Source organism: Trachurus trachurus (genome assembly GCF_905171665.1).
Source record: "Trachurus trachurus genome assembly, chromosome: 1".
NCBI classification, from domain to species: Eukaryota; Metazoa; Chordata; class Actinopteri; order Carangiformes; family Carangidae; genus Trachurus; species Trachurus trachurus.
Genome location: NC_139891.1, coordinates 24,793,228 through 24,807,228, shown reverse-complemented (window position 1 = coordinate 24,807,228; position 14,001 = coordinate 24,793,228). Strand labels below are relative to the sequence as shown.

The following is a 14,001-nucleotide window of genomic DNA, read 5'->3' as shown; positions in this document are numbered from 1 at the left end:
ATACAATGATACTATACTATAATACAATTTTACCTATTTTGTTTACTATTTTACTGAACAATCAATTGAGATAAATAGTTCACTCAAAACAGACAACTGTCATATATGTCTTATTATTATCTATTTGTTGTGTTGCACAAGTTTTCTTGACATAATTTTATTTATTTATTTTATTGAAAACAACACATAGATGGATACAAACAAACAAAGATAGTATGTCTAACATTATTACACAAACATACAGTCATAAACATGCCAGGGGGTGACAACAAGACAGAAAGAAAAAAAAGAAAATTTATTTTTGTGAAGCACAGAGATCCTATGTTTTAACAGCTTTTTATTTTATTTTATTTTTATATATAACTTTTTATTTATTTATTTATTTTTACGACATACGCAGACAGATACAGAAAATGTAGATTTGTGTAGCCTTTGTAAATTTTTTCTTGACATTATGGAGGTGTTTCTATTTTTCCTGCTCGACGTTGTGTTATGATACCGGAACCTTTGTGCCAGGAACTAAAGAGAGAGCAACAGAGGGGGGCGGGTTAATGGGGAAACCGGAAGTTTACAAACGTCTGACTCGCCCGCCCCTCGCACTGACAGCATGTAAGCTAATGTTTGTTGTTGTTTTTAATGTCCTTTTTCCCCCTCAAAGACGTCGAAATATCCACTGAACATGGACTCAAAGGGACGTTCACTTTATGCTGTAAGTACAAGATATTAAACGATACCTGGTTACCATGCCAACGTTTAGTTTGTGCGATAGTTAGCCAGCGAGCTGTGGTTAACAACTGACAGCTAAAAAAACAAAACAAAAAGCTAAAATAAGTACGACTAATAATCCGTTTTTCTGTAATATACAGTGGTTATCGATCAAATATTATCAGATTTAAAAGAAAATGAAAAAAACATTTGTCATAAACCGCTCAAATGTCGATGTGTGGTCAGTTATCTTGTGGTTTCTGAGCTGTTTTCCTGTTTTGGTTCATGCAAAGATACTGTCTAAACCGTCTGTGTTTCAAGTATTGTTATGTAGATTTTTTTTCATGTTGTGGTGCAGACTGTACAGACTCACAGTTTCTCTTTCTCTTTCAGTCAGAAGTGAGTCCTACAGACAGATTTTCTTATAAACGGACCATCTTCCTCAATCCATAAACTGAGTAATTGATTTACAGATAAACTTAAACAAGCATATTATTTCTCCTTTATTTATTCAGGGATGGTCAATTGAGAGCGAGCTCTGTTTTTCAATGACGCCCTGATTACAAAAACACAATTATACAATATATAAGATCATGATTCACAATTACATACAGGTTGTAAAACATTCGATAATACGTTTTTAAAACTATCTAAGGAAATACGATGATCCAGTTTCAGACAGTTTTGTAGGTTATTCCACTTTTGGGGGGCATAAAACTGAAAGGCAGTCTTCCCCAATTCTGTCCCGATACTGGGAATTTGTAAAACCAAGGTGTCCTGTGAACGAGTGTGTAAGTTACAGATTCTAAGTGAGATTAAGCTAGTAAGATAAACAGGTAAAATTTCAAGTAAAGCTTTGTAAATAAAAACCATGCAATGTTGTTCCCTCCTTACCTTATTATAAAGAACACAGTGATGGGTTTGGAACACATCTCCAGTAATAAAACGAAGAGAGGAGTGATAAAGTGCATCCAGGGGTTTCAATGTAGAGAGAGCAGCATGCATGTAAATGACATCACCGTAATCAAGTGCAGATAAGAAAATGGCCTGAACAAGTTCTTCTCTACATTCCATTGACAGACAAGATCTATTACAATACGATACATTAATGATATGGTGTTTATATATTAGCAGGCAGGCGCCTCAGTGGATATGACACGGAGCACAGAGGAAGACTCACTGGTGGAAGGACCTCTGATCTCTGCAGACGCCCTCCACTCTGCCATCAGGAGACAGTTTCAGACTGTACCAACACACTGCCATGCCAGCCTGCTGTCTCTGCTGCATGTAGGATACACACCTTTACAGTCTATGATACACACGCACACACACACAGTGAATTTATCCTCTCTTTAATACTGAGATTATTCCCTAACATCAGCCATATCCTCCATTGTTAAAAGGTTTTAGTTCTATCGCTGCTCTTTGCTCTTTCATTTTTACGGATAAGTATGGCTCTGATTATCTATCTATCTATCTATCTATCTATCTATCTATCTATCTATCTATCTATCTATCTATCTATCTATCTATCTATCTATCTATCTATCTATCTATCTAGAGTTTTACTGTTGGTTGGTCAGAACAAGACTGAAGATGTAACTTTTGGATCTGGGAAACTTATTTTATAATTATATTATTAAGCTCATATCATCAAGAAAATTCAAATTGGCTGCATAATGAAAGTTAAGTTAGAATTTAATGGATGTTAAAACTACATTTTGATACCTTTTACATATTCTTTTAGCACATGTATCTGTCTAATCGGTTCTCTATATACTCAAAGTAGTTTTTTATTTTCTAGTGTAAGAATAACAATGGTATGAGTTGGTCTGATACATCTGTTTCACTTCCACCTCTCTCTTCTTCTTTTCAGATCATCTATGTTGTGCTGTCAGTGTGTGTGTCTGTGTTGTGTGTGTTGAAATTCGGCCAGGCGGAGGTGTGCGCGAGTATTTTGCGTAACGTGTCAGGCGACAGTGTCATCGTGTACGGGAAAGTGTGTCTGTGGATCCTGGTGCTGGTGTTCACTCGATGTGTGCAGCACCATCACAGCCAAGCCAGGAGGAGAGGATACCTCCGATTCTACAGAGAGACACAAGGACTGAATCACCTGACGCTCACCGTTCACTCCACAGGTACAAAATAATAAATGCACACGCACATTGCTGCGTCACTGCTCATGCAGGGGCCAGTGTTCTCCACAAGGTGGCGGTAACGCTACAGGGAATATGTGTCTTTGATGTGTTGCAGGGAATGTTTTGCTGCTGGTTGTTCTGGCTGCTTCATTATCGCCACAAGTGCAATCGTACATGCTGCTCAGTATCCTGGGGTTGGAGCTCCTGGTTTCAGTGCCAAGCCTGCTCTATTACACAGGTAAAGTGATCTCACTTATCATTCGTTGAGTGTTGAATCATGTCGCTCTGTGATTGAACATAGACATCTACTACACAGCGTTATGACTACAAACTTTATTGTTTTTGAATCAAGTTATGCTTTTATTATTCATGGCCTCTGAGCATCCACATGCATTTACGACAAACCATAAACCCCTTGTTCCCACCTCATCAAACCACATACCCACCTACCAATGTACTTTATACTTGCATTTACACACCCATCTGTTTTCCCAGTTACACCCTACCACCCCCTTTGTGCCAAGAGACTTACTATAAATGACAGATATTGAAATCTGAGAAAAAAAATGAACAAGTTTATATCAGAATACATGAGCCCAAAAAAGCAATCAGTTTGTCATTGTGAAAGTATTCTGGGTATTTAAGTCAGTATCTCCAGGTTTTGGCCTGGGCGTTTGGAATAGGGTGAGACATTTTCTGCAAATTTACCTAAACATTTTGTCAACCAAGTTATAAAATGTAAAGAAAGGAATGATAAAAATACAATGAACTACAAAATAATTAGAAATAAGTGAAGATGCAGTGATAAAGCAGTATATATCTAGTAATGGAGCCGATAGAGAATGTAACAGAAGCAGCAAAGGTAGCAATGTGAGCAATTTACTGGATTAATGTCTCAGCAAGTTACTTGAATAACCCTTTTGATGTGTAATTTATTTGTTTATTACAAGAGCTTTCTGACTTCCAATTCTATAAGATAAATAAATATAGTACTAACTAAGTTTTGTCTCTGTTGCATTTTGAATGCAGTTGTCCTGTGTGGAGAAAATAAACAGAGAACAGGACAAATATGAACCTAGTCAGACCTCAGATATATTATGTAATAAACAGGGGGAGATATTTCATCTAACCTGTAGTTCCTGTAGGTCTGTAAACCAAGTAAAATATAATATATAAAGACGGATAAATTCTGATCCCACTCCTCTCCTCATGCTGGGTCAGTTCAGAGACGTTAGATTGATCCTTTGTCCAATCAGGTCTTTGGTTTTTGAGCACATTGTGTTTTTGCTTTCCTTCTGTAGCATCATGCATGCTCAGTTTTCTCATGGATGTTGGCTGTAATTTCAGCAGTGATATATGTAGAGACACACCCTGCAGATTACATGACTCTCTCTATCTCTCTCTCTCTCACACACACACACACACACACACACACACACACACACACACACACACACACACACATAGACACACACACACACACTACCCCCACTCTGAATCTGAGGGCATTCGCATCACAATACCTGCCCTGCCCTTTTCAGACTCGACAGCATGACAATCAACCATTCAGCTCTCTGTCCTCCCTCCTTCCCTCTCTCTCCCCCTCCGTCTGCTGATCTGCTGATTTTCTGTTGACTTCTGATACAAACAGCGTGTTAACTTTTTCTGGGATGACACCCCATACCACATACCACACATCTATTGTGTTTTCTTCTCTACCCCCAGAGCTTGATAACCACCTGGTCATGGATTTATATAACCTCCAATGTGTTGGTGGCTTTGTTGAAATAGCTTAATGCTGCAATTACGCACTGTGACCATTTTCTTAATTTGCTGTGAAGAAGTCTCGGCATATGAGAGAATAAATAACCCAAAAGCATTTGGAGAAGCAGTGAAATCCATTTGCTATGCGTATTTGGACGGCTGTCATCAATACGATGACTCCGTACTTATTCACAGTCTGTTTTGGGCCATTATTTGTTCCTTTTTAAAGCCTTCGTAGAAATACATCCTCAGGTTTAAATTCTTTAAAATAATTGCTGAAAGGAGAAAGTGATGTGTAACAATAACAAACTGATACTACTGTTAGTGAAGCACTGTTCTGCAGCTTTCTCTCTCGTGTCTTTAAATCGTGTGATATAAAAAGCACAGAAACACTGGAACATGTCGTCACGTTCTCCAGTGGATACATCTGTAATCATTGGCAGCGCGCTCTGTGCACATGTTTCAGATAAAACAGGTGACGCCTCACATGCTGACAAGTTGTTAGTCAGGCTGTGGTTGTCATGGTATCATACATTAAGATCAGTCAAATTGTAAGTCACTGCTGTTCAAACGGTTTTCAAAGAACGTTCCCTGATGTGACGCGGCCTGATGTCTTTTATTATTTTTGAATTAAAGACTGTGTAGGCCTTATTCTTTTTATTGAAAGTCATCTCTATTATTCACTTATTCAGCTGGTCATTTATGAGCAGCAAACATTGAAGAAAAGCTGTATACCGCATTATAATGTAGCATAAAAACATTAATGTGGATTTATTACAGCGTTTGTCAACAAGTATATCTTCTCCTTTGAAGACTGTTTTTTAAATTTGACATCTGCTTATTCACCAACCTGGCTCATGGAGGACTTGTTGTTGTAGTTGCTGACAGAGACATAAATAAACACGTATATATAATTGCTTTCAAGTATGACGTTAAGTACAGAGCGAAATCTCTCTGTAGAGCTTAAAACAAACCATTGACACACCTGAGGAACAGCTCTGGTTTGGATGATTTAGTTGAATAAAGAATAAAGTTTGAGGGGAAAAAAATATTTAAATTCCTCAAAATAGTTAGATTAAACAATAAAAGCACAGACACTCATGTGTCACCCAGCCCAGTGTTAGTATGGGTGTGTTTCATAAATCATTGTGACATATCTTTTGTTTTGTTTGGCTTCATTTTTTATTCCTTTATCCGAGAAAGTAGAGAGATGGCAGAAAATGAAGGAGACATGCTAATAAGGTCAGACTCAAACTGCAGACTTGTAGTCGTGTTTCATGGTCGGCATCTTAACTGTGTGCTCTTCAACTGCAGAGGTTGCACGTTGTGTGAGAAATCTGACTCACTGAGTATTCTGGTTTTATAATTTAGACATTTAGAATTAGTTTAGTTTATCAAGGGACAGTTTGCAATAATATTAGTCATTTACAAGAAATGAGGAGATGGTTGCACCAGATTTAGCTATAACTGCTCATTTCCATCTGTAGTCCCAACATACAATTCACAACAGACACAGGCCACAATCTAAAATACAAAGGAGAGACCTGAGACATAAAATGACACAGATAATACCGACATACCATTTTCACATTTAAAATTACTAAACTGTTGCAGTGCAGGGGGGAACAACACACAAAACACTAAAAGGCAGTGTTTTAAAAAAGCCACATCATGTTAACACAGCGATCAACAGCCACATATAAACAGTAAATATTGGTATATTGTCCAGACTGTTTGATGAGGGCTAACACAGGGGCCCTCTTGTGAAGTGTGTGAAGGAAAACTGCTGTTACAGATGCTCTATCAGAGGATATTGATATTGAAGAATGTGTATTGATAGGAAATCCATATTAAAGGTGTGTTTGGCCGCCGAGGGGCGCAGATTGCAGCTGGAGATACCACAGAGGCAAGGAGAGGAGATAAGAGGCATTAGGATTTAACCTAGCCAAAGGGTGGTAGCCCTGAGCCCACTCACTCCACCCGAACACAAGGAGACACACACACACACACACACACACACACACACACACACACACACACACACACACACACACACACACATTGTCCCTGTGTTTACAGTGAGGGTGATCCAGTGTGTGAGGGGGTATCTCCGTTCACCCGTCGCATTCCTGCTCAGATCAGTGCAGTCAGGCACGACGCAAACTTAAGCGACGCCTCGCAGCGCAAACCTTTCAGAACCGCAAACACACACGCATTCACACACATACACACACTTCAACTCCAACTGAGACAGAGTCAAGTTGACCAACAGTGAGATCACGAAGAAGAAGAGGAAAGAAAAACTCTTTTTTTTCCTTTAGAGACGCCAGTGAGGGAGAGATATAATGCCTGCAGCTATGAAGTCCATACAGGAAGGCCTCGTTCAACTTCTCTTTGAAGTGCGTGCTGATTGTAAGTGTGTGTGTGAGTGCCTGTGTGTGTGTGTGTGTGTGTGTCTTTGAGGTTTTCTGTATGTTTCTGCCTCTCATTTTAACATGAATACACTCTCCTCTATAGACCTCCATGCACATCAAAGCCGAGCCGTGGCCTTCAAAGGCTAAACTCAGAATACATCTCTCCCTTGTGCCTGGTCAGAACTTGGTGTAAGCACTGCAGGGCACAGGGTCGACACACACACACACACACACACACACTGATACAGATACCTACAGTATACCCCCGTCACGCACACACCTCATGCACTGTGTGACAGTACAGAGGACAAGTTCAGTGTACGTTTGAACATTCCTTCCAAAGTATTGATCATAGATACCTGATCACTGTTGTTTACACTTGTTTCATAACTGCATTGCCTAGTGACATGTATGAAAGGAATATAAGTATAGATAATATCACACATGATCAATTATCAACGGGAAATCACTGCCTCCATCTCAATAAGTGATTTTTTTTTCTTTCCAACAGCAATACCCATATTTTAAACTTGCTGTTGTTTAATCTTACAAAGACACACCATCTGTAAACTACAGTATCTAAATATGAGAAATCTGTACTAACACGGTTGCAGAAACATAGAAGATAAAATGAACCGTAATTGATAGACGTCACTCTACCAAAGCAATGAATCTGTTCTATAGAGGGATCTCTGAGATGTTTGTCGCTTCTGTATTTACTGACAACAATCTAGTTTTAACTAATCAGATGTAAAGTGTCCAAGCAAGTTTCTGTCAGAAGAATTTCATAATGTATTTAACAATAGAATAATACATGATTTTATTGAATAGCCCCATCACTAAACTTATGTATTGTGTCATGGGTAGGCTGTACAATGTGGGAATAAAGATTGAATTGAATTTATACAAACTGTTACACAACATTACTATTTATCGTACGGACGGAAATTTGCTTGGACACACTTTATGTTCTGCAGTCAATCAGTGTATGATCAGGTGCATTATTAAGTATAAGTTTCACTCTTAGAAAAGCTCTTTGATGAAAAAAACTAAACAAAAATGCTGTGAACTTGTATCAGTTGGCCTGTGGTTATATAACATCCCTGTTTATATGAAGGTTTGAGTGTGACCGACATAAAGCCTGAGGTCTGCGGTCTGAAATGTGTAACATTGACCCAGTTAAGGCCAGTCCACTGTTAAATGTCTCTGATGTGCGTCATATATTAGTTCAGTATGCACACCAAGGAGGCTTCGGTCTTCTTTCATCCAGAAGACCGAAGTGGTTCAGAACTTGTGAAGCTCTGTCGCCGGCTCTGCAGAACACACACTACACTTTCCAATTAGTTTAAGGAGAAGCTTGAACACCTCCTCAGGTTTGTACCTGAAAGATGTTTCTCTCTTTGGATTCGGCTCTGACACATGAAACAGAGCCGGCTTTATTTTCCATCAGACTTTAGACTTTAGCGTAGCACTTTGAAGTAGAAGGTGATTTACACTGCTCTGTAGTCGCTGGCGGCCGTAGGGATCCACTTCCTTCCAATTCTTTTGATTTTGAGCACAGACATCAGCTCCTTGCTGCTCTGCCGTGCACTGCTACAGTTAGCTGTTAGCACCTCTGTTATCACCTGGAAATGTGCACTCCTGGATGGGTGATTGAAGCCTGCCAAGTCTGAGCACTGTCTGTCCAGTGAGTGTGTGAGAGTCTAACAGGGACGTGTGAAATGTGTCACTTGCTTTACACTGCACCAACCATCCATCCATCCATCCATCCATCCATCCATCCATCCTGGTATCTGTCTTTTTGACCCCCTGCTGTAATACACAGAATCATCACTGACTTCATCACTGTAGTTTTATTTGCTAAACAGTAACAAGACATAAGACTTTTTATTGATCCCACTTAGCAAAGTAGCAGAGAAGTACAGGAAAAGTAAAGAATAAAAAAATATAAAGACTTTCACTATGTACAATTATGTAAACACAAATATGTACTGTTATATACAACATTATTTAAATAGAGAAATAAAAGATACATTTTAACAATACTGTTTACTGCTATAAACAGAGTAAACACAACCTTATTAACAGACATGTTATACTCATTACATGGCACAACAGTCCAATGATACGTTAGTCGAACTCACTAATTATTGTGGCGTGAACATACAAGACAGTTTGTTTTTTAATTAACAAAGCAGACATACCAGTCAAACACCATCTTAACAACATAAATGTGTGACATTTGCTGTGCAACAATAGAGGTGAACAAGAAAATGTTCCATTAAAACCTCAAAAAGAATGAATTCACATCATACAAATAAATGGCATTACTATGTAAAAACATAACAAGTATGTAATTAAATTCATGAAAGTGAAACACACTTCTCCTACCAAGTCTCAAATAAAAAAAAAAAGTTTAAACTTTAAAATGATGAACTGATATTTGCACTGCAGCGGCTTTAAAAACATACTACAGAGGTCAGTTTGGATGTTTTGTGTAATTTAAAATCAAGGGAAATGGCTGGACTCTGCCGTGGTGGTATTCACTGTAAATATTTGACACCAATTTGCCTCTTTGCATCGTCGTCCTCTGTAACAAACACTCGGCAAACAACAACCTCATCGTCGCTTGTCTTCTCTCCACCACACACTGCCTCATTTCTCTGCCTCTCTGGAATGTCTTTCTCTCACACATACTTGCTTTCTGTTTCTTTATTTACACACAGTTTCAGGGCCTCATTATGCAGGAATGTGCAGTATTTCTTTGGATTGACTGTGAGTGTGGATACTGAGATGCTGCGCCGTAGCAAAGCAAAGATAGTGCTCTTTAGAACCTCCCTGACAATTTCCTCTGGCTAATGACACTCAGCCTTATCAATACTCAGCCAGCTCCTCCCTCTGCCCTTCCTCACACACTCAACCCTGCATCCATACGCATGCATACCACAGGACCTTATCTCCTCTCAAACAGCGCCAACATGCATCCCATATTTTGGCTCTGGCTCCTCTTACTTCTACTGTATCCTCCACACACACACTCACACCCTACCGTTAACCCCGCCCCTTGTGTAAAGGTGTATGTTTAGGGTGTGAGAATTAGAGGTTTGAGTGCAGGATATGACAGCCCATAAGGACTAAGTGCAGGATATAACAGCCTGTGTGTGTTTAGGAGAGGGAGAGGGATGGAAAACAGTAAAAAGAAAAAAAAGAACGAATGTCTGCTGTTTCTCACCTGATTACCATGTGTAGGAAAAAAGCTCTCACTGACTCAAGATGTGTTGTTTGCATTTCCAGTCAAGGTGATGCGCTTCAACCAGGAGCGAGCCGCGCCGGATGTGAGCCAAGAGGAGCAGTCACACACCTACAGTGTCACCAGTCTGCCGACAGAGACCGGCTTCAGGTACACAGATTTCACTCAGCCACACACACACACACACTTGAGTCTCGCTACAGCCCCTTGTATGCACCATATCACATATTACTACTGGGAATTTTATGTGTTGGTCTCAGGCTCAACACAAATAGTGTTTATTTCTGTAATCGAGACACGCGGTTAAATCAACAGAGAGCGATGATGAATGTCGTGCGTCATCTCCTGTGCAGAAAGAAAATAACATTTCTTTAATAAACTGAGAAATACATTGAGTCAATATTATGAATATGTGTTCTCCAACTGTACAAACACTCCTTCTGTTTATCACAGAAAAGTAGTAGTAAAATGTTTGAATGGAGCCATGACAAATCAAACACAATTTTATCTTTTTTTTTATGGGAAAACAAATCTCACCAACAGACCAACAATAATGCATCAGCACATTCATTATTACTAATGAAGGTAGCTCAGTGGTAATGGGAAGCCAGAGAGTTTTAAAGAAAGGAGTCATGATTTCTGAAAACGGGCGAGAAAGAAGAAGTTTTGTTGGGGTTTGTTTTATACTGCGGATTTGTCACGTTTTGTCAATATTTACAGCAGCAGGACGGTGTATCACTCACACAGTGTCCATATCCATGGTAATGAAGCATTATCCCTTTATCCAGACTGAGATATGACAGCGTCCTCGTTATTTGCTGTGAATCTGATCCACTTCTGCCATCTCACACTTGTTTTTTCATCATATAAATATAAATATCTTGCACTATGTCCATCTGTCGTCAAAGACTGGGAGGCTACTTTTCTCTATGAGGAAGACGTTATTGTTTCAGTAGAGATGTCTAAAAGGTTAAATAATCCCAAATGACACATTGTGACAGTTTGTTCTTAGTAGTTGTTGGACCACAAGAGATGAATATGATACTTAGTGTACTTATATTCTAACAGACAGATGAAGTCTGCAGGGTTACAGATTCCTGTCTTGATGGGATGTATTTGTTATTTCTGTGTGTTGCAGAGAGGGCTCCAGTCTGGAGGAGGTGGTGGAGAAGCAGGCCGACCTGATAGAGTACCTGAAACAGCACAACACCTTACTGAGCAAGAGGCTGCTCAACCTCACTGCCCAGCACTGACCAGAACCGGGCCTCCTCCTCCTCCACCTCCACCTCCTTCTTCCTGTGAGCCAGCTGACTCCCTCTCCAGAGAGGAGAGAGCCATTAAGTAAGAGCCTTGTCAATCTGACACTCCAGTAGTGGATCTCTAGAGAGGACTAAAGCCATGAGGAAACACTGGATGAAAGACTGAAGTGAGCAAATGCACCTGTATGCACAGAGACTGAGACTGATTGGGCATCTCACCTGAGATGGACAGATAACACAGAAGGAGGAGGAGGAGGAGGAGGAGAGCTGAAAGTGGAGGACAGTTAAAGAGGAGGAGTAGGAGGAGGAGGAGGCGTCGTGGGTCACAGATCAGAGGTGAGGGGTTTTTATCGCTCTTTTTACGACCCCCAGTGACCCGCGTATGCTGCCGCTTGTGTTACTGTGAGAGAAAATAGTTTTAGAGATCATCTGCACTAAGGAGGGACTGAGAGAGCAGGAGGAGATACAGGGGGGAGGAGGGTGTCGCTTTCAGGGTCAAACAAGAGAAAGAGATCAGATAGCACTGTATAATGTCTCTAAATGCTATTTTTGTAAATATCTTTAATGTGTGTAAATGTGTTATTCTGTGAGTTTTTTTTTCAATCAGTTTCTGTGTTTGTGATTAAATTCCAATAAATCTTTAATATTGCCATGATTTCTTTTATTTCATTCATGTTTTAAATCTTTTAAGTCAGGATGAGAACTGACACAATACTCCAGTGAAACCCAAGTAAGTAGCAACTGTTTTGTGTTTGGAGAAGTGTTTGTCTTGTATAATGCACTGTAAGAGCCCAAACAATGGAAACACTGCAGTGTCAACGAAAGGTGGGGTTAATGCCTTTTCCCGCCTCACCTTCTTTTTTTTTCTGGTAAATTTCAACGGTCACGGGAATCTGCGTTAACGAAATATCGAGGTCGTCATTTGAGCCCTTGGTGTTTGTTCCCCATTGTGATTCTTTTATGCTCTGGCGTCCGTAACTCCACAGGGAGCGCAACATTTACGACGTCTTTCCCATGTGGCTTCTGCTGGGAGTTATCCAGGGTACCACAGGTATCAAGACCGGTGCTTGACCTGGGGCTTTAGTGTTTGTCTGGGGGCTTTAATATCACACATACAAGGAGGTTGTTGTTGTTTTTTACTAAAAGTATCCTAAATTTAAATGAAGTCTGGCCAATAACCTTTAACTATCATCCTCAAAGTTGCTTGCTGCATTTATTTAGACCTAAAGTCAGTTGCACACACAGACAAACAGAATCTCAAAATGGACATTTAGACATTTTTTTATTAAAATGTTTAACATGTAATTCAATAAACATTTGAAGTGCATACATGCATTATAAACACTCTTTTAGGAATACTATATGCTGTTCATCGTAGCTGCAGTCACTAAGATGTGTCCAGCTCTTTGGTCCGTAGCTTTTCATTGGAGTGTGTTATTAGTTATTTAAAGATATATGATGCTGTAGCTCTGTCTCCCTTCTCCACAACAGTGACAGTATTGACTTGGCGTGGGGAAGGCGCTCGCAACTGGGAAGACCCGCTAAACTGCGGCCATCCAACTGCCATACACTAACATGTCATGGTTTGTATTTTTATTTCATGTTTCCTTTGTTTGGAATGAAAAGTCAGTCGTGGCACAAGCTGCGGGCGCTTGTTTCTCTCCACCTGGTTGTGTATATGTGATCAGCTACATATACATAGTATATACAGAGTCTTTGGATGGCATTTTCGTGGCGTCCCACTGTTTTTTTTTTCTCCACTTGAGTCCACGTCTTGGCACTGGGATCCATCCACGGTGTTTGTGCCACACACTGCAGTTGCTTCAGTTTCATGCTTCTTCTCCTCCTTTGGTCACCCTCCTTCTTCTTGTGCTTCTACCTGTAATAGAGAAACAGTGTTTAGTGTCCAGCTAAGAGGCATTCGGGGTAGACTCAAGAGACGGTGCATGTGCCAGCATCAAAATTAAAGCTAAACCCCCCCTCTCCAAACTCCTCGTGGCACTTAAAGCCTTCCTCTTCATCGTTAGTGAGATTTATGTCTGAGCCTTTTCCCCCCTGCACTCCTGTTCTGCGTGAATACACACCTCTGCCACTAATCACACACACCTTCTTAACAACTGCCACTTGCCAGCTCTGTAACCTAGTTTTGTTCCATGTATCACAAAGCACAGCTAATAACCTTGTTTTTTTTTTTTTTTACACAAAACATGTGTATGGGTACACATCTCACCTTAGGGGAAGGGTACTCTGGAGTGGAGTGGCAGGCAGCGTCTGTGTGGGCAGTGGTGTCTGTGGTATTTCCTCCTCAGGTTCAGGAAATCTGGGTAGAAAAAAAAGAATATATAAACCTCTGGACATGCTATAGTATAAATATATTTTAAGGAAGTAGGCAAGTTGGGCAGCTGGCAATCATCTACTTATCAAATGTTATTCTAGGTGTAAACGTCATTTTAGGCAAGATTTATGTCTGC

At 40.0% G+C, this 14,001-nt stretch overlaps 1 protein-coding gene across 2 annotated transcripts; it reads left to right on the top strand.

The window, feature by feature from the left end:
• The first annotated feature begins 567 nt into the window (after window positions 1-567).
• tmem192 (transmembrane protein 192) lies at window positions 568-12,122 on the top strand. 2 transcript variants are annotated; one of them, XM_083969594.1, is made up of 6 exons: window positions 568-709; window positions 1,840-1,992; window positions 2,582-2,843; window positions 2,959-3,081; window positions 10,316-10,421; window positions 11,410-12,122. In XM_083969594.1, the coding sequence occupies exons 1-6, from the start codon at window positions 680-682 to the stop codon at window positions 11,522-11,524; spliced, it is 789 nt and encodes a 262-aa protein (XP_083825720.1). In that variant the 5' UTR covers window positions 568-679; the 3' UTR covers window positions 11,525-12,122. The 2 variants fall into 2 exon arrangements, with proteins under 2 accessions (XP_083825720.1, XP_083825719.1); XM_083969593.1 differs by having other exon boundaries at window positions 572-709; window positions 1,837-1,992.
• Window positions 12,123-14,001: the final 1,879 nt, after the last annotated feature.

Excerpts from the sequence above, each read along its gene's own strand:
- tmem192 (XM_083969593.1), top strand. The coding sequence starts at position 680 with ATGGACTCAAAGGGACGTTCACTTTATGCT. Across the intron at positions 710-1,836 it reads AGGGACGTTCACTTTATGCT|CAGGCAGGCGCCTCAGTGGA; the intron begins GTAAGTACAAGA and ends TTTATATATTAG. Across the intron at positions 3,082-10,315 it reads AAGCCTGCTCTATTACACAG|TCAAGGTGATGCGCTTCAAC; the intron begins GTAAAGTGATCT and ends TTGCATTTCCAG.